Source organism: Triturus cristatus, chromosome 5_1 (genome assembly GCF_964204655.1).
Source record: "Triturus cristatus chromosome 5_1, aTriCri1.1, whole genome shotgun sequence".
NCBI classification, from domain to species: Eukaryota; Metazoa; Chordata; class Amphibia; order Caudata; family Salamandridae; genus Triturus; species Triturus cristatus.
In genome coordinates this window covers 41,487,561-41,508,023 of record NC_140587.1, presented here as the reverse complement: position 1 = coordinate 41,508,023, position 20,463 = coordinate 41,487,561, and the positions used below count along the sequence as shown (strand labels likewise).

The window sequence follows — 20,463 nt, the reverse complement described above, 5'->3', positions numbered from 1 at the left end:
GAAAGCATTGGGTCAGTTTTATTTTTTGCATTTGTCACTCATATTCACTGATGGTTGGCGAAGAGAAAAAATTGAAAAATTGTTTGGCAAAAATATTTTCCGTATTACTTTTGGCACCTAGCTAAATGTTTGTGGCCCAATGAGCCACCCATCCTGGTTTGTGGTGGTATTATAATAAAAAAAAAGAGAGAAAGTCACAAAATGCCCTTTTAAAAACAGAAAAATTCCCTCAATTCGCAATTGATGATCTTCGATTTTACCGGTGTGATATTGCTCATTTTGTTTCCCATGTCATGTATGAACATTACATTAAAAAGATTTGTGGTCATAAATGAACAAAACATTTTCTGCCAAGGAGTATTCGCGCTTTTTACCTCTCTTGGCTACCACTGTTGCAGCATCCGTGTTCGGGGTACAAGGTAAAGTTTGCGGTCTGGCAGCAGCTGGCTGGGTTAATTCCTGGTGATCTGTGTTGTGTCCTGGGTGAGCATGGGACCCAACGCGGCCCTGTTGTGCTGCAGGATGAACCATTGCAGGTGTGAGCAGGACAAATGCAAGGCAGGGAGATCTTTTGAATAGGATGGCTCCCAAGATACTGTAAGCTGTAGTGTAAAAGAGATTCCACATTAGGCAACTGTCAAAATGTTCATAGTTGAAGGAATGGTGAGTCACCGCCAGTCATTCCTTACAAACGATTCTGAGGCATTCCATAGATGTACATCAAGCTTGAGCACCCACATTTTTATATTTGAAGAGGTTAAAGCGCTTTTGGATGTTGGCGACACAGCAGTTTGCCTTTAATGAATGCATGGAGACCTTTCAAAAGTGATCATTTTGAACCCTCAACTTAGAAACATCCATGCTTCCTTGCCCGAACGACAAGCACAAAATAAAAATGGAGAAATACAGATAAAATGGGCACAAGAAAATAGAGCCGTCGTTAATCTGAAAAATCATTGAGAAAGCAGTGTGCACCAACTTTTTACTTTCAAGCAGCCCGGGACAATTCCGGCCACTTCTTTGCAATGCAATAGGTCTTGCAATTTGCAAGACTTTAAGCTATTAGTATTCTAAATAACAATGCCTTTTCTTTATGTTTTAAAACCCAAAGCATAAATAAGACATTGTCATTTATAATTCCAATAGCTCACATTTGTGTGAATGCGAGCCCTATTGCATTGCAAATGCTTGTTTCTTTAGAATGCGAGCCCTATTGCATTGCAAATGCTTGTTTCTTTAGAATGCTTTCTCCCGGACTTTTTTTTGTAATTCACCCCACCAAGATTGGCGTCTTCCATTTTAGAACAATACATGAAATGTGAAAAGAAAAAATAGCTGCCACATCTTTACACGTAAGTGCTCTTGTGTTTTTGTTGCTAGTGTTGCATATCAGCAAACAATCATATTTTTTCTTTTTGCCGATGCAGAAAAGCATTAGCAAAAAGTATTGCCAGTGCCAAAAGGCTGAGTGATGCAAAGTGTAACACTGAGAAGTGAATTCGATATGTGATCTTGCAATCTTAAAAGAAATATCTGTGTTGTTCATAAAGCACGAGTTCGTGTTTCTAGGGGCTCCCAATATGTGAGATAGGGAAACTAATGCCAGAAATAAAGATTTGCCTAAGGCCACAATAAGTTTGGACAAGCATGGAAGAGGGGTTTAAACCCCAGGTTTGCTGCTTCCAAAGTCAGCATTGTAACCATTGCATCACATCCCTTTTTTATGTATGTATGGAGCCTTCCAAATTACTCTGGGTTCTAGAACAAGCTCAGCTGAAATTTCTAGAACTGCATTTTTAGTTTACCGTTTCCTGTGTGTTTAACATATATAGTGCAGTGTTACTGTTTCAAAGGTTTTTGCTGCTGTTATATTTGTTTACGCCTGACCCCGCCACCCCCTCAAATACCTGGGTGCTCTGCTTCTGTTTTCTTCATCATTGTATTCATAAATTATACATTCTGCTAACATACATTATAGAGCGTTTGCTAAGGCAGTCGATATCATTTCACGGGGTTTGCAATAGCCTAACACAGTTTCACGCCTTTTAACCAGTAAAACAGGATGAAAGACTGAGTCGCCTCTACCGAGATACAAACTGGTGTGCAAACTTGTATTTACAAAGGAATCTCTGCAACAGTTTCTTAACCGACTGAGCTGCCGCAATTACATGCATCCATTCCATTTGGTAATGCACCTGTTGGTTGCAGCCGCTGTTTTTTTACACTTTCTAAAATACACCCACTTTAATTAAAGGAGCTTAGCTGCTAGCGTGGAAGATACCTTGTCAAGGGGGGGCTATCAACATATCATGAAGATAACATATCATCATGACTACATATGGGCAGTTATACCTTGGTAAACATACGAGACACAACAGCAGTATGTTGGAACTAAAATATTGTCTGACAGAAATGCTGTGCCTTCAACATCATTTATAGAAATATCATCAAAATGGAATTAATAATAGAAATCTACAGCCAATGAGTCAATATTTTTATTTTAAGAGCAGGGGAGGGTGGATATGCCCGTTGGTCCTCGCGTACCGACAATGTGTGTGGCACAGAGACCCAAGTACCTTTACGGACACCAGTGGTGGGGTTCAATGTAGATGTGAGCGGGCACGCGGGCCGTTCCAGTGGTGGGGTTCAATGTAGATGTGAGTGGGAACACTGGCCATTCATGTGCTTGGCGCGCTTACTTAGCAAGCCCCTGAATTGAGACTAGAGGGTGGGCAGAGAAGGTGCTGTGTATTGTACTGTATCTGTATTTACTGCCCCTGACAAGGTGCTGACGCGCTTTACAGCGAGAAGCATGCTACTCTGGAATCCAAGAGTTTAGTGGCAGGCTGTCCCAGGGGGCACACCTCATGGTATCTTAAGCTTCCGTACTAAGGGTGCAGCAACAAGGCTGCCACTCCAGCCCAGAGCCGACAGTGAGGCCTCCTTCACAGAGGGCTGGAGAGACCCCCTTACATTCCAGCTGCCCACGTGAGTAGACATCTACACCCCCCAGACGTGTCTTTCCCAGGCCCCCACCCTCTCATCCGTACACCGTCTTCTCTGGAGCCTAGATGAGGAGGGGCGTGAGCTAGTAACGTCACGGGCGCCTCTCACGAGTACACAAGCAAAGGTATAATTTGGGATTTGTGTGGAACAGCAGCTCGAAGAAGTAAATGGACCCAAAATTGCCTGAAGTAGCTCCGATTTTGCTAAATTGAGAGTGAAAGTAGTGCTTGGGTCTGCGTTATTAAGTGATTATGTGTGACGCCGCAGAGCCGTATTGAGCACACATAGTACTTACTCGAGTGACGAGTCAAATTAAATCAGTAGCAGCAGGCGAGGCCGGGAGAGGGCACCAGGCGAGGGCGGGAGGGGGCACCAGGCGAGGGCGGGAGGGGGCACCAGGCGAGGGCGGGAAAGGGCAGCAGGCGAGGCCGGGAGGGGGCACCGCACCAGGCGAGGGCGGGAGGGGGCACCAGGTGAGGGCGGGAGGGGGCACCAGGCGAGCGAGGCCGGGACTGGAGAGGGCAGCAGGCGAGGCCGGAAGTCTGGTGCAGGAAGCGGCGGCAGGTCAGGCAGCAGGCAAAGGGGTCACGTAACGTCACTCGCTCCAAAAAAGCAAAGGAGCTCATTGAAGGAAAGCGCGAAAAATAAAGGGCATGTTGCGGGTGGGCGGGACTGCCGAGTTGCAGACCCACCCATTCATTGGGTGAGGTCGGAATCGGATCCTTGGCGTCTATTGGGTACCCTGCCAACGGTGCACCTGGTAGGTGCAGGGGCGTGGTAATCGGCGTGCTTGGACCCGGAAATGGTTTGTTTACTTTGTGCCTCGGCCTCCCGTTTTGTAAGGTATGATGGACGGCGCGGTTTTGAATTAGCAGGGTGGACGGCGTCCACCCTGAAAAACCCGCGGAAATAAGTGGGGGGATGCCGTCCACCCGCGTGGTACCCCGACTCGTGCCCTGCTGCCGTGTCAACTTTTGGTGTTTCTTCACTGCGAACAGCGGCACTCTGCCTTGTGCTCTCCTTATGTGCAGCCCCGGCTGTTTAAACAAGCATTGAAAATGCAATAGGTCTCGCCTTTGATTAAGTTAAAGCCATTTGCTTTGCTAATGGTATTGTACAGCAAAGCAAATGGCTTTAACTTAATAAAAGGCGAGACCTATTGCATTTTTAATGCTTTTTTAATTTGCAGACTCACCGCTCGGATCTTCCACTTGGTGAGTGTATGTATGCTTCACCATGCCTTGATTCTAACTGCCGGTTTACACTGAAGTAAGCACCCCACCTCGCATATACAAGTAACAAAAAGACAATGTCTCAACTGGTAAATCATGTAAAGGAACCGTTAGATATGAGAATTAATCATATAGCACAGGAAGGGACAAGGGAGACCAAGAGGAGGATGAAGGGTTGTTATTTGTAGAAAGAAGCACAAAAAAATACAACTAATTCACAGTAACCATAACAACCATATGTGCACTGGGGGTGTAGTGGTGAGTGAACGGCGCCGTGACATAAGTGTTTAGGCAACAACGTGGAACGGCGAAGGACAGATAAACAACGAGGGTCAAATAAAAGTATTTACAAAGGAATTTACAGTTACAAACATGATTACTCTATTTATGAATGACCCTTTTCAATGCCGCAATTGGCGTTCTCGAGTCGACGGCGTTTCCACCTCTTTACATTGAGGTCATCATCAGGACTATGGTTACGATGATTCAGAGGTACTTCTCCTCTTGATCTCCCTTGTCCCTTCCTGTGCTATATGATTAATTCTCATATCTAACGGTTCCTTTACATGATTTACCAGGTGAGACATTGTCTTTTTGTTACTATACCTACCCGGTCTCAGCTGGGTTAACGGGTTTACTCCTGTTTTTTTTTTTCCTCGCATTTACAAGTAGCATCCTGAATATTTTGTGATCTCCACCGTTTGTGTATTATTAGCATGAATTTCCTGCCTGGTTAGCCACACCACGCGGGTAGTATCGGCCAATGTAGCTTGAATTGATAAATGCTTGTGGTGCATATTAATTTATTTTTTGAACTGTCTGCACCCGCTCTTGATAACTCATGACAGCATTTAGCGGGGCACAGGCGCATGCAGACATTGCCCCCAAACTCCTGGCTGCTGGCTTATTATCAACAACACCGAGCCTTCTATTAGCGCACATGCGTTTTTTTTAAACTTCATATAGTTACACTTGAACTGTGCGCCCTAAATTATTTTTCGACCGATCCTGAAATTAATTGGTAGGGTCTAGGCCCTGGCAGTCACTGCTTTTGCCAATAGCACTTGTGGGCCAATTAAATACTAGGATCAAACCTTTGAACGGTCCAACTTCATGCCTATTTTCAATTTGATCCTGACATTCAGCAGGGTTTAGGCGCAGGCAGACGTATCTTCTTCCTGCATTGTAAGCCAGTATTGACACATAAAAGGGTTTGAATTTGACGGCCTTTCTCTTTTTTTAGATTGACGTCACCTGGTCTAATTAATTTAGATTCCACCACCAGGGTCCACCAATATGTTTGAATAACCGTGAGTCACTCTGGTTATCGTTGGGTGAGTACTGGTACCACCCTTCTCCACATACGATTCTCATCCAGACCCAGCTAAGGAACACGCTTAATTCGTGTTCTCTTGATTTATAGTCTGTCACCCCTTACCCTCGTTCTTTGTCCTGATGAAGACCCGTCCTGACTACCTAATGGAGCTGAGTTTGGGTTGAAACGTCGACGACCTCGCAAGGTCCAAATTGACCAAGGCTCTGTGTGATTAAGAATATTCAATACACAGCAGAGTCATGGTTGTTCTCTAAAATTCTGGCCTATTCTTTCCCATGTACATATTTTAAGCACCCTGTATATATTGTGCACTAAACACCAGCACTGAGCACAAATGTCACTTGATCACTTATTTTCAACAAACCTCACCTCGTGTTGACAGCCTTGTTTACAAATGTGTAAATATGTATGAATGATTTAATTTATATAAAACGAGTGAGTATACAGCAATTTGCGTCACGAATGTCAGTATGTGCTCTGTGTTCTATTTTGTCTGGACAATTGAGATACGTATGTTTAGCATTACAGAATAATGCATTAACACTAGACGTTCTTATAAGAAATAGTTGAATACCCAACAGAACCATTGTTTTTGTTTACTTATAGTCTATGCAAAGCATGTGATCTACAGCTTACATGCCTCGAACGGAAAATGCTACTTACCCTGTATGCATCTGTTCTTGGCATGTAGAGCTGTAGAATAACATGTGCCCACCCGCCTTCCCGGGTATGGGTACCTATACCTGTTGCAGTAATATCTTACTTCGATACGTACACATGGACATCTCTGTTCTGCTCTTACTAACTCCATTCGCACCCTCTACGGGAAAACAATCTAACAATGGAGTCGATGCCCATGCACACTATCACCGAAAGGAGGAGTCACCTACCTCGTGACTGAAAAAGTCTTCTTCAAAGAAAAACAAAGTGCAAACATCCAGACCCAACACTAGATGGCAGACTTATGCAAAGCATGTGAATCTACAGATCTACATGCCAAGAACAGATGCATACTGGGTAAGTAGCATTTTCTATATATATATTCACTGGAATAAACAAAGATTAAAGAGATGTTCTTGTTAGGTGAACATGTCAGTCAAAATATAACATTTTAAACGAAAAAGGAAATGCTGAACTTTACCAGTTCTAATTAACTGAAGTAACTAACTCACAGCCCCCACCCTACACAGTGTTATCAATGATGTCATTTCAATTGTCTTCAGTGATGTTGTGAATGATATCGTACAACATGTCATGAGTGATGTAATATGTAAGATAATAGTCAGTGCATGGTGACGGTACAAGTTATAGTTACTTCAAATAACAATAACTGGTGAATGTTGCTGTATTTTTTATTTTGTTTTAAATATAACATCTTAACTGACATTTTCACCGAACTATAACGCCACGTTAACCATTGTTATTTTTCAGTGAATTTGTGTTTTTTTAATGTAAAGTAAGATCTTAGAACTATACATAACAATGATGCCACTTTAACAATTGTTTTTTTAGTAAATTTCGATGTTTTTTTAAACATAAAGTAATATTTTATTACCATACCTAAATAGGCCTACTTGCATGTCCAAGTGTGTGGTTGACTTCAGGGACCCAACCCTTCATGGGGGTCCAAAGCCCTATTGCTGGCGAAAACCCATGTGCCAAAAAAACAATTTAAGGAAGGAATGCTGAACAATGTCAAAAAGTCACCCCCAGTACAGAGATCTGAGCCTAAATCCATTGTTATTTTGCTCCCCATGCCTTTCAAGTTTGGACCCGGCCATATGCAAATCAGTCTTGACCCTGTTCTCCATGGCAAAAGCCCAGCCCGAACTGCCAGGCCACGTCCTCCCTGGACTGGAACACCAGAAACCCAGGACCGGATTTGCCCTTATTAGGGCTCTTGTGTGGGGTATAGCTTGGTTCCAGTGGCATAGTGAGCCTGGGACCCACATCTGGGCACTTTGTGTCACTGGAACCATGCTATACCTGGCTAATGAGCCCATAACCAGGGCCAAACCGGTCCTGGGTTGTTTGTGTTCCGGTTCAGGAAGGACTTGGCTTAAAAGATCAGACTTGCCTGGTGCCAATGGAGGAGGAGGGTGCACACTTTTTCACCCAGGTGCATGATGGTAAATGCAGTGCATGATAATAGTCACTTTAGTTGTTGCAATTGTTGGCGCAGCTAGCGTTGTGTATGTCTTGATGCATGTGTTTCTGGATTATTATGCAATATTTCAATAGGTCTGAAGTGATTCCAACAATGCAGTGCATCTTCCGTCATGCATCCGGGAGAAGGGTCTGCTGGTGCGCATTGCAGTGGCCTTTACTCCTCATGTTAACAAACCCTGGAAACATGTGTTCGAGGCATATGAGCTGCAGATTGTACACTTAGCATAGGTCGCCATCTGGTGTTGGGCCCGGATGTTTGCAGTTTGTTTTTCTTCTTGGACAGTCTTTGGAAGTCACGAGTTTGGTGACTCCTCCTTCGGTCCGTACTGCGCATGGGCTTCGGCTCCATCCTCAGATTGTTTTTTTCCGCCATCGGGCTCGGATGTGATACTTCGTGCTCCGGCTTCGAACTTCTACGGTTCCAGCCTCGACGGAAAATCCTCGATTCTTCGAGTTCCTTCATCATCTTCATCTCTCGAAGCGGCACTTTCTCCATCCCGTACATCGACACCGGCCTTCGGGCCCTCCGCGACTCCGGTCCCGGCCGATGGAAAGGACTCCGTTCAAAAAGTGCCCAAAATGTGGGTCTAAATTTCCCCACACCGACCTCCATCAGGTGTGTAACCTTTGCCTCTCTCCGGAACACGAGGCCAGAGACTGCCCCGCCTGCAAGTCTTTTCGATCGAAGAAGACCATCCGAGATCGAAGAGCTCGACGCACCATGGCGCACTCATCCTCTGCAGCTCCACCGGACATCTTCGGAGACGACGCCGAAGCTTCGGGGCAAACACACACCGAGCATGAGGAAGACGTCGTCCGCGCTTCCGAGGCCGACGACTCCGACGTGGAGGACATTACACCAGCGCAGCGGGCCGTGAGTACTATGCCCCCTCCCACCCCCACGCCGAAAACCAAAGAGACTCAGGTTACTCCCTCGCCTGCCGGCCTGGGCAAAACCAAAACCAAAACTTCGATCACCCCACCTTCGGGCCCGGTGTCGAAGCTCCCAAAGTCTCATGGCAGCTCGGGATCGAGCCAGCCAACACCCGGTGCCGATAAACAGCATCCGGCACCGAAGACCGCAAAATCCAGCTCGACTCCGAAACCACCGGTGCCGAAGCCTGGACACTCGGTGCCGAACAAACACAAATCCGTCGGCACCGATGCTCCGGCGCCGAAACATCATTCGACGCCGAAACACCCGGAGACCTCAAAAAAGCATGGCGCACACAGACCATCGAAACCCCCGGTTCCGAAATCACCGGTGCCGACAGACGACTCGACACCATTGGCTCTGTTTACACCAGACCCTTTACAAAAGACTTTGTCCAAAGATCCAAAGACTGGGCTTTTGACTTTAACTACCAAGAAAAGACGCCTTGATGCTCCGGCTCCTCCTCCTCCACCCAAAAGGAAGGACTCTGCTACTTCTCCCCTCAGAGTGCCCTCCCCACCACCGCCTCCCCTACCCCCTCCACCTCCTCCACCGCCTCCACCTCACAGATCTCCGCCACCTGTACCTCACTACGATCCGACCCCATCCCCAGATCCGGATGATGGGGATCCGGACAATTACCCGGCGGACGCCCCAATGGATCCCACTCCACCAGGGACCCCAGATCCATGGGAGGATTACAATAACCCTGACATACCCAATGTACCTCAGGACGACCTATACCCATCCAGGCCGTCTCCTCCAGAGGACTCCTTAGGGTTTCACCATTTAGTGCAGAGAGCAGCACACTACCACGGGGTGGACATGCACAGTGAACCAGTAGAAGAAGACTTCCTACTGGATACATTTGATATACAAGACAAATCCACTTCCATTTTACCCATGCTTAAGGGTGTCACCAAGCACACTACAGAGGTGTTCAAAGACCCTGTCAGAGCCAGAGTACTGAACCCTAGAATAGAGAAGAAGTATAAGGCGGCACCCACAGACCCTGCTTACATCAAGGGCCCTGCTCCCCTAGATTCCCTAGTTGTCTCCACAGCTAGAAAGCGGGCTAACTCCCAATCCTCAGGAGATGCCCCGCCGCCAGACAAAGAATCTAAACTTCTGGACGCGTCTGGTAAACGCACCGCCTCCCAAGCTGCAAACATGTGGCGCATTGCAAACACACAAGCACTGCTTGCGCGATATGATAGAGCACACTATGACGAACTAGAGGCTCTTATGCAGCACCTTCCAGAAAAATACAAGCACAAGGCTCATGACCTGATACAGGAGGGCAAACTAATTACAAACACCTCCATTAAGTGTGCCCTCGATGCAGCCGACACTGCTTCTAGGGCCATAAATACCAGTGTCCTGCTTCGCCGCCACGCCTGGCTCAGGATCTCAGGGTTCAAGCCTGAAGTCCAGGCATCCATACTCAATCACCCCTTTGACCAGGAAACACTCTTTGGGCCAAAGGTAGACGAAGCGCTCGAAAAGATGAAGAAAGACACAGACACAGCAAAGTCTATGGGGGCACTCCAAACACAAGCCTCCAAACGTTCCTTTCGACGCTCGTCCTTTCGTGGCACAGGCAGAGGCTCCTCCACCGATAACGCCTCTACCTCCTACAAGTCCCCTCCTCAAAATACCTTTTCAAAGGGCAATCAGAGAGGTGGTTACAGGGGTAACAACAATAAGGGCAGGGGCAAAACCAACAACACCCGTTCTGCCACCCCCCCCGCACAATGACTCCCCTCCGCTCCCCCCAGACCATTCCACTCCGGTCGGGGGCAGACTACAAAACTTTATCCACGTATGGGAGTCCATAACATCGGACAAATGGGTGACCCAAATCATTCGGTCAGGGTACTGTCTCGAACTAACATCTACCCCACCCAATATCCCACCAAGGCACCGTCCAATGTCTCAAGAACATTCCACACTGCTCAAACAAGAGGTACTCTCACTCCTCCAAAAACACGCTATAGAGCAGGTCCCCGTCAATCAACAAAATCTAGGGGTCTACTCCCTATATTTCTTAATACCAAAGAAAGACGGGACCCTCAGACCCATTCTCGACCTCCGGCCTCTAAATGCCTACATACATTCAGACCATTTTCACATGGTCACCCTACAGCAAGTCCTCCCACTCCTCTGCCAGGGAGACTTTCTCACAACCTTGGATCTGAAAGACGCATACTTTCACATTCCAATACACCCCTCTCACAGGAAATACCTCAGGTTCGTGGTGGACGGGCAACATTACCAATTCACGGTTCTCCCCTTCGGGGTCACCACCGCACCACGGGTGTTTACCAAATGCCTAGCAGTAGTAGCAGCACACCTCAGACGTCAACACATTCACGTCTTCCCTTACCTGGACCACTGGCTGATAAAAGCCGCGTCCTACGACCAATGTGTGCAACATACAAACAGCACCATCCAACTGCTCCACCAGCTAGGCTTCACGGTGAACTACCAAAAGTCCCACCTCATACCATCTCACACAAAGCAATATCTCGGGGCCACTATAGACACCTCCAAGGGTATTGCCTATCCAAACTCAGCCAGAATCACTAGCATTCAAGCCTTACGCAAAACATTCCTTCCTCAACACTCTCTTCCAGCAAGAGTGTTTATGAAGCTCATAGGAATGATGGCGTCTTGCATCTTCATAGTGCCCCATGCAAGACTCCACATGCGTCCACTTCAAGAGTGCTTAGCACAACAGTGGAACCAGGCCCAGGGTCAGCTGACGGATCTGGTGTTGGTGGACGGCCGCACACATCACTCTCTGCAGTGGTGGAACACCACGAACCTTTCCAAAGGGCGGCCGTTCCTGGACCCGGTTCCTCAGGTGACTCTAACAGCGGACGCATCGCTCTCCGGCTGGGGAGCGCACCTTCTACACCTCACCATGCAAGGTCTATGGACGCCACAGCAAAAATCGCTCCACATCAACCATCTGGAGCTCTTGGCGATCTTTCTAGCCCTAAAATCTTTCCAAAAACAGATTTCGGGCAAAGCAGTCCTCATTCGCACAGACAATATGACTGCAATGTATTATATCCAAAAACAGGGGGGGACACACTCTCCCCAGCTCTCCCGCTTAGCCCAGAGCATATGGAGATGGGCAATTCCTCAAAACATCTTTCTCCTGGCACAGCACGTTCCAGGCGTACAAAACACCATGGCAGATCTGCTCAGCAGACAAACGCAACAACTACACGAATGGGAACTGCATCCACAAGTTCTTCACCCATTCTTCCAACAATGGGGGCATCCTCAGATAGACCTCTTCGCCACCCACGAAAACAAAAAATGCCCAAGCTTCGCCGCCAGATACCCACACCCATTGTCCAAGGGCAATGCGATATGGATGAACTGGTCAGGCAGATTTGCATACGCCTTTCCACCTCTCCCACTAATTCCATTAGTGGTCCGGAAGCTACAACAGCACTCCCTCACACTCATTCTGGTAGCTCCGACGTGGGCCAGGCAGCCGTGGTACACCACGCTACTACAACTGTCAGTGGTACCACATCAAAAACTACATCTATCCCCATGCCTCCTAACCCAGAACCATGGAGAAATCAGGCACCCGGACCCAGCTCAGCTCAACCTGGCGATCTGGCTCCTGAAATCCTAGAATTCGGATACCTTAACCTTCCCCCTGATTGCATGAACATCATCATGGAAGCCAGACGCCCTACCACTAGAGCATGCTATGCCGCAAAGTGGAAAAGATTTGTAATTTACTGCCGTAACAATACAATCAACCCTCTAGATGCATCCATACAGCACATCATATGCTATCTGCTCCATCTTCACAGGTGTAACCTGGCATATTCATCCATACGCCTACACCTAGCAGCGATCGCTGCTTATCTACAAAACAGACAGCATTTATCACTCTTCAGAGTGCCCGCTATTAAAGCCTTCATGGAAGGCCTTAAACGCGTAATTCCTCCCAGGGCACCACCTTCCCCTGTATGGAATCTAAATTTAGTTCTTACACGACTAATGGGTCCGCCCTTCGAACCAATGCACAAATGTGAGTTACAGTTTCTCACCTGGAAAACAGCTTTCCTTGTAGCGATCACTTCCCTTAGAAGGGTTGGTGAAATACAAGCGTTCACCATACAGGAACCCTACATACAAATGCATCACAGCAAGGTCATACTTCGCACAAATCCGAAGTTTCTGCCCAAAGTCATTTCCCCCTTCCACCTCAATCAATCAGTGGAATTACCTGTCTTCTTTTCGCAACCCCAATCTGTTGCGGAAAGGGCCTTACACACACTCGATGTTAAGAGGGCGTTGCTATACTACATACAAAGAACGCAACCCTTCAGGAAGACTAAACAATTGTTCGTTTCCTTCTCTCCACCACATAAAGGCAACCCCATTTCTAAATCAGGGATAGCTAGGTGGATTGTAAAATGCATACAAATTTGCTATCAAAAGGCAAAGAGAACATTATCTGTTCCTCCTAGAGCCCACTCTACAAGAAAGTTAGGGGCTTCTATGGCTTTTCTAGGGAATATACCCTTAGATGACATCTGCAAAGCAGCCACATGGTCTACACCGCACACCTTCACAAAACACTACTGTGTAGATGTGCATTCCAAGCAGCAAGCTAGGGTGGGCCAGGCTGTACTAAAGACACTTTTTCAAACAGCTGCAACGGATACCGGTGGTCGCCGCTAAGGTTGGGTACTGCTATATAATCTATGCTAAGTGTACAATCTGCAGCTCATATGCCTCGAACGGAATATGCTACTTACCAGTATGCATCTGTTCTTGGCATGTAGAGCTGCAGAGTTGTACACGCCCACCCGCCTCCCCGGCTACCTGTATCCGTTCCAGTACATCTTATTTAGATACAACACATGGGTTTCTCACTGTTATTACTACGCTCCATCATTTCCCTGTTGGCGAAAAACAATCTGAGGATGGAGCCGAAGCCCATGCGCAGTACGGACCGAAGGAGGAGTCACCAAACTCGTGACTTCCAAAGACTGTCCAAGAAGAAAAACAAACTGCAAACATCCGGGCCCAACACCAGATGGCGACCTATGCTAAGTGTACAACTCTGCAGCTCTACATGCCAAGAACAGATGCATACTGGTAAGTAGCATATTCCTTTCGTTGCTCTCCTGGCACAGGTGACCCCTAGCCCCCGGGATCAAGAGAGGAGGAGTGTTGAGTAATGCAGTGTCCCAACTGAGCTCTGTGGGTGTCGGCAGAAAGGTCACAAGATCCGATAGAACCTTCTTATCAGATCACAACTATTGGTCATTAATAAAACAAAATGCAGGTGTGTAAGGGATGATCCATTTCGCTCTGGCTTCAAGCACTTTATAAGAATGGAGTACATTGATTCATCCCGAGAGGTCTGTGGTGGTCCGATGGACCACTACTGAGGATGTCTTCAGTTGTGGCACCACTCACCTCTGCTTTCTAACCTCTGATGTATTGAAGGTATTTGTATTTCTCTCCTAAGAAGTAAATCTGTGTTTCTGCTGCTTCTCTTCCTCTTAGGGTGGAACCTGCCAGCGTACCTTTCAGTCCTCATCGCATTTGGGAACCTGGGTCCCATCGCCATCACCCTTGCCCATCGCTTCGCCCCTGGGAAGTTCAAGGAGCGTTATCTGATCTATGCCATCCAGGGGCTGAGTGTGCTGGCTGCTGCCTTCCTGGCTGCCTTCTGGCAATGGCAGGTTCGGATCGGGGGAGAACTCCACAGCCTGCCCTATCTGCTGCTCGCCTTCATCCTGGCTTTCTTCTGCTGCACCTCCAATGTCACCTTCCTGCCTTTCATGTACCAGTTTCCGCAACTCTACATCCGCACATTCTTCGTCGGACAGGGACTCAGTGCCCTCTTTCCGTGTGTGGTGGCACTCGGACAGGGCATTGGACAGCTAGAATGCAGGAACAACAGCTTTGGCAACACCACAGAGCCGCACTATTTTCCAGAGAGCTTCTCAGCCGATGGGTTCTTTGGATTTCTCGCCGCCCTGCTGGGTGTATCTATGCTGTCCTTCATATGCCTCGTCCAGTGGCAGCGTCGAGGCCAGGCTTCTACCCAAAGTAGGCGACAGTCTGCAGGAGATAGTATTGCATCGGAGGACTCCTACCCTCTCCAGGAGAACGGCACCCCTTCAGGAGACGACATGGAGATCGCCAAAAAGCCACCCGTGCCTGCTTCTAGCAGCTTTTGGACAGGGAGGAATATTTACTTGTTGGGGCTACTGGCTTTGTCAAATGCGCTTACCAACGGCGTGCTGCCTTCTGTGCAGAGCTATTCCTGCCTGCCCTACGGAAGGATGGCCTACCACCTGTCAGCGGTGCTCAGCAACATTGCCAACCCTATGGCTTGCTTCCTAGCCATGTTTGTGATGTGCAGGTAGGTGCTCTGACAAAGGACACAGGCTAGCGATGAGTCATGATGAGGTTCAGCTCTGAAAAGACTTAAAATGTGAATACCGTTGAGCTAGAACAGTGCCGGTACATGACCTGATCACCCCTTGTGTTCATTATAGATCCCTGGTCTATGTCTTTGTGCCGTGTTTCATAGATCCCTGCTCTGTCTTTGTGCTGTGCTGACTCCCAGGTGTCCCCTTCGTGTGCTGTTGACTCCACTCACTGTGCCATGTTTATTCCCAATCACCCCTCATTTTGTTCTATTGATCTCCGGAAGTCACCTCTTTGTGCCCTCTTAATTCCCCTGATTGGTCCTTGTTGTGCTGTCGACCTCCAGATGACCCCTCACTGCTCTGTGTTAATCACCGGGCCTCCCCTCTGTTTCCTGTTGATCCCCAGGTCTTCCCTCTTTATTTTGTGTTCATCCACAGATCTCCCCCTCTAGTGCTCAATCCTCAAGTCTCCCCTTGGTGTGCTGTGTTGATTCATAGGCTGTGGCGATCCTCAAGTGTTACATCATTTTGCACGTTTACCCAAGGGTTTCCCAATTTTTACCCTGTTAAGCCCCCAGATCTCCCCTCATTGTGCTGCATTGATACTACAGGTGTACATGGTCACCCCACGTTGTGCCATGTTGAAACCTAGGTCTAACATCTTTGTTTCATTTTGATCCACAGATCCCTCTCCCTGCACCTCCATTGTTCTGTGCTGATCTCCAAGCCCCTTGTCTTGTTGATCACCAGGTCTCTCCTCGTTGTCAATGGATCCCATTGTCATGCTGATCCCTACGTCTCCCCTTGTTATGCTGTATTCATACCAGATTGCCACATCATTGTGCCCTTTTAATCCCCCAGACCGCCCCTCTTTGTACAGTGTTGAGCCCCTCGGTCTCCCCACACTGTGCGGGTCGAGTCTATCTCCCATCTTTGTTTTCTGCCCTTGGTGTGTACTATTGATCAAGTCACTCCTCAATGTGCTGTGTTGATCCTGGTGTGTCATTTCTTTCCTCCACGGCAATCCCTTAATTCTGCCCTCATTGTGCTGTGTTGAGCTTTAGATCTCCTCTTGTTGTCCCGCCTTTGATCCCCAGGTCTTTGTCTTTCCTTGTGGCTCTATGTTGAGTCCCCACATCACCACTCATGTTGTTTTGATCCCCAAGTCTCCTTTTTGTTGAATTCATCCACAAGTCTCCCCTCATTGAGGTCTCCCCTCGCTGTGCTGTGTTGATCCAAGGTCACCCCTTTTGTTATGTTGATTCCCACTTCTCCCCTTGTTGTGATGTTTCGTCCCCCAAATCTCCCAGTGTTGTCTTGTTTTTCCCCAGGTCTCCCCTTCGCTGTGCCGCGTTGAATCCCCAGGTCTCCCCTTCGCTGTGCTGCGTTGATTCCCTTCGTCTCCCCTTCGCTGTGCCGTGTTGATTCCCCAGGTCTCCCCTCGCTGTGCCGTGTTGATTCCCCAGGTCTCCCCTCGCTGTGCTGTGTTGCTCCCCAGGTCTCCCCTCGCTGTGCTGTGTTGCTCCCAGGTCTCCCCTCGCTGTGCTGTTGCTCCCCAGGTCTCCCCTCGCTGTGCTGTTGCTCCCCAGGTCTCCCCTCGCTGTGCTGTGTTGCTCCCCAGGTCTCCCCTCGCTGTGCTGTGTTGCCCCCCAGGTCTCTCCTCGCTGTGTTGTGTTGCTCCCCAGGTCTCTCCTCGCTGTGCTGCTCCCCAGGTCTCCCCTCGCTGTGCCGTGTTGATTCCCCAGGTCTTCCCTCGCTGTGCCGTGTTGATTCCCCAGGTCTTCCCTCGCTGTGCCGTGTTGATTCCCCAGGTCTTCTCTCGCTGTGCCATGTTGATTCCCCAGGTCTCCCCTCGCTGTGCTGTGTTGCTCCCCAGGTCTCCCCTCGCTGTGCTGTGTTGCTCCCCAGGTCTCCCCTCGCTGTGCCGTGTTGATTCCCCAGGTCTCCCTCGCTGTGCTGTGTTGCTCTCCAGGTCTCCCCTCGCTGTGCTGTGTTGCTCCCCAGGTCTCCCCTCGCTGTGCTGTGTTGCTCCCCAGGTCTCCCCTCGCTGTGCTGTGTTGCTCCCCAGGTCTCCCCTCGCTGTGCTGTGTTGCTCCCCAGGTCTCCCCTCGCTGTGCTGTGTTGCTCCCCAGGTCTCCCCTCGCTGTGCTGTGTTGCTCCCCAGGTCTCCCCTCGCTGTGCTTTGTTGCCCCCCAGGTCTCTCCTCGCTGTGTTGTGTTGCTCCCCAGGTCTCTCCTCGCTGTGCTGCTCCCCAGGTCTCCCCTCGCTGTGCCGTGTTGATTCCCCAGGTCCTCCCTCGCTGTGCCGTGTTGATTCCCCAGGTCTTCTCTCGCTGTGCCGTGTTGATTCCCCAGGTCTCCCCTCGCTGTGCTGTGTTGATTCCCAAGGTCTCCCCTCGCTGTGCCGTGTTGCTCCCCAGGTCTCCCCTCGCTGTGCTGTGTTGCTCCCCAGGTCTCCCCTCGCTGTGCTGTGTTGCTCCCCAGGTCTCCCCTCGCTGTGCTGTGTTGCTCCCCAGGTCTCCCCTCGCTGTGCTGTGATGCTCCCCAGGTCTCCCCTCGCTGTGCTGTGTTGCTCCCCAGGTCTCCCCTTGCTATGCTGCTCCCCAGGTCTCCCCTCACCGAGCCTTTTTAAGTCTTAGGTCACCTCTCATTTTGTTGTGTTGATTCTCAAGCCACCTCTTATGTTGTGTTAATTTACAAGTCTCCTCTTGTCATTTCATGTCCCCTCAGGTCTCTCCTCATTGCATTGTTCACCAGGTCTCCCCTCGCTATGTCATGTTGATCCCCAGATCTCCCCTTGGTTTGCCATGTTTATACACAGGTCTCCCCTAATTGTGTAGTGTTCTTCTACAGGTCTTTTCTTGTCCCATGTTAATTCCCCCCCAACCACGAACCATTACCTGGGTCTTAGAGGGTCTGAGTTTGAAACTTCACCTTTGGGTAACAATAAGACACTGGGCAACAATTGTTTGTTGGCAGAATCTGTTGATGTGGATGCCATCTTGTGTTGGACGCAGATATTAGCAAGTTGTTTTTTCTTTGAAGAAGAGCAGTGTTAAAAGACCTTTTGGCTTCTACCTTAGTTCACAATGCACAAGGACAAAGACTGCACCTAAGATTTCTTTTTTTTTTTTTGCCTCCATCCTGCTCGTCCTTTCCAGTGCCAGCTCTAGGACCGACAACGTGTTCTTTTAGACCTTCAAGGCCTATAGTCAAGGATTTGACACTAGCAATGGGAGAATGCAGCAGCAACATGTATGACGACCTTGAGTGGCTTTGACGCGACTTTCTCTATCAGATCATATTGAGGATCACGTTTGGGGAAGATGTTGGGGAGAAAACACCCTTCTAATTCTGCCCTTAAATGCAATTCTAAATTCCCCTGGTCTAGCCAACATTGGGTCTGTAACCCGTGTTTTTCTCCTGAGCGCAAGGCGTTGACCCGCTTGGTGTGTAAACCCTTTAAGTGCAAAAAAACAACTGATGTGCTGCTGGGCACATCACAAGATGCAGCATCTAAACTCGCCCAAGCCCCAGAGCCTTTTTAGATGCAAGAACATCACCGGCTCTGAAGGAGAAGATCTGGGCTTTCAGGTAGTCACGTGGCGCATTTAGAACAAGGGCCATATGTTCTGTGTTCGGACGCTTCAGAGGCAGAGAAAGAACTCCCTTTGTGCACGACCATAGGCACCAGGATGAAATCTGCTCCTAAAACTTTCACTCAACCATGCTCATTTGAGGAAGGTTTCCCAGAGAATCGACCTTAAAAACTGCCCTTCTCTTGAGGCCAATCAAAGATGCCAAGAGAGTCAGGCCCTGAAGTGAGCTACAAGAGACACCGACCATCTGGTCCAGTTTCAGGTTGTGAGATCTACTGACACCAAGAGAATCCCCTCAGTTCCAGGAGAGCTTTTGCTAAAGGCATTAAGCCTTGGCATCCATCCATGCCAGCTCAACCCCACGCATCTGAGAAGCCACCCTTGGAGCCAAAGTCATCTTTGAAGCTGACTCCGAGAGCCACCCCGAGCTCGGCTCTGAAACAGGCCTTGGTGCCAAAATCAGACTCGAGTGAGGCACCTTTCTCCTTTGAGCTTCTTAAGGTGCTCGGTGCCAGGCAGCAGCAGGTTTTCATTCACCCATCCACAGCAAAAATCTTAACTTGCCCTCATGTAACAGATATCAGAGGAGCTACAGTCCTTTCTGATCCTAGGAATATGAGAGACACCGTTACTAGCCAGCCACCGCAATCTTCTGCACTTAGCGTTCACACACCCTCATCACAGCCACCTCCTCAGTCCCCACGGTCCTCCTTTCACTTCGAGCATATTGATGCAGACCAATGGAGCCCTAGTGATCCTAAAGATCCGCACCATGACCCCATCACATCAGAGGATGTGGATGACCGTGGGGGGGGGGGGATATCAATGCTGACCCCAAGACCCCTCCCGGAGGCTTACCCTCTCAAGGTCTCTCCCCCAGACAACACTGCTGCCTACCATGCAGTCATGTAGTGGTGACTTAGCATCCGAGGAGAAGCTCCACATGGTAGAGGAGGATGACGTTTTGGCCAAGACAATCTCTATCATTAAAAGATCTGTCCAGTACGTGTGCATGTTGGACAGCATGGTGAAATGCAGCACGGACAATTTCAATGACCCGTGTCAAGTTCAGAGTCCTCATCCCACGGGCCGAAAAGAAATATAAGGTTGCTTCAGATGACCCATTTCACATCGGGTGCCAGGTCTTGCCTGACTCACTGGTGTTTCCCACTGCTAGAAAGAGCGCCTCAGCTCAGGCAATGGGCAGCGTTCTGCCTCCAGATTATGGCAGCTCGAACATAGGAAGCATGTGGCTGCAGGGGTGCCCCTCAGTAGAGGATTGCCAGCACAGTATGACTGCCATCATTAAGAAAGGATGGAGGAATGGGTGAAGCACATCCCTGAATAGTAGGCAGGAACTGGTCTTGTAAGAGAAGGTCATCTCTGACGCATTCGATGCACCCTGAACTCCACTAACACTGCCTACAGGTAGAGCGACACCGTCTTCCTACGTAGGCGCCATGCCTGACTAACTTAGGATTTAGACCAGAGTTACAGCAATACCCCAGTGTCCCGTTTGATGGAGAGCATCTGTTCGACCCCAGGTCGACTTGATAGAGAAATTGGAAAAAGAAACCGAGGCTGCCAAAGGCATGGGTGCAGTATAGACCCAAACACCTTGGTCTGCCTTTCACAAACAGCAGGCGAGAGGTAGTCCTAAGTCGCCTACTCTGAGGCAGGGATTCCACCATCAACAGTCCTTTCCGGGCACCCAGGGACCCAAATACTGGGCTGAAGTGGCTACCATGTCAGCGGCAAGA

The 20,463-nt window shown here is 48.9% G+C and overlaps 1 protein-coding gene across 4 annotated transcripts in view; it reads left to right on the top strand.

Moving 5' to 3' along the window:
• Window positions 1–20,463, top strand: part of LOC146830109 (solute carrier family 52, riboflavin transporter, member 2-like) — a 299,887-nt gene that overhangs the window by 225,130 nt on the left and 54,294 nt on the right. For all 4 annotated transcript variants that reach the window (XM_085604332.1, XM_085604329.1, XM_085604331.1 and 1 more), the window contains one exon: window positions 14,231–15,095. In XM_085604332.1, coding sequence (XP_085460458.1) covers window positions 14,231–15,095 — 865 coding nt within the window. The remainder of the gene's footprint in view (window positions 1–14,230; window positions 15,096–20,463) is intronic.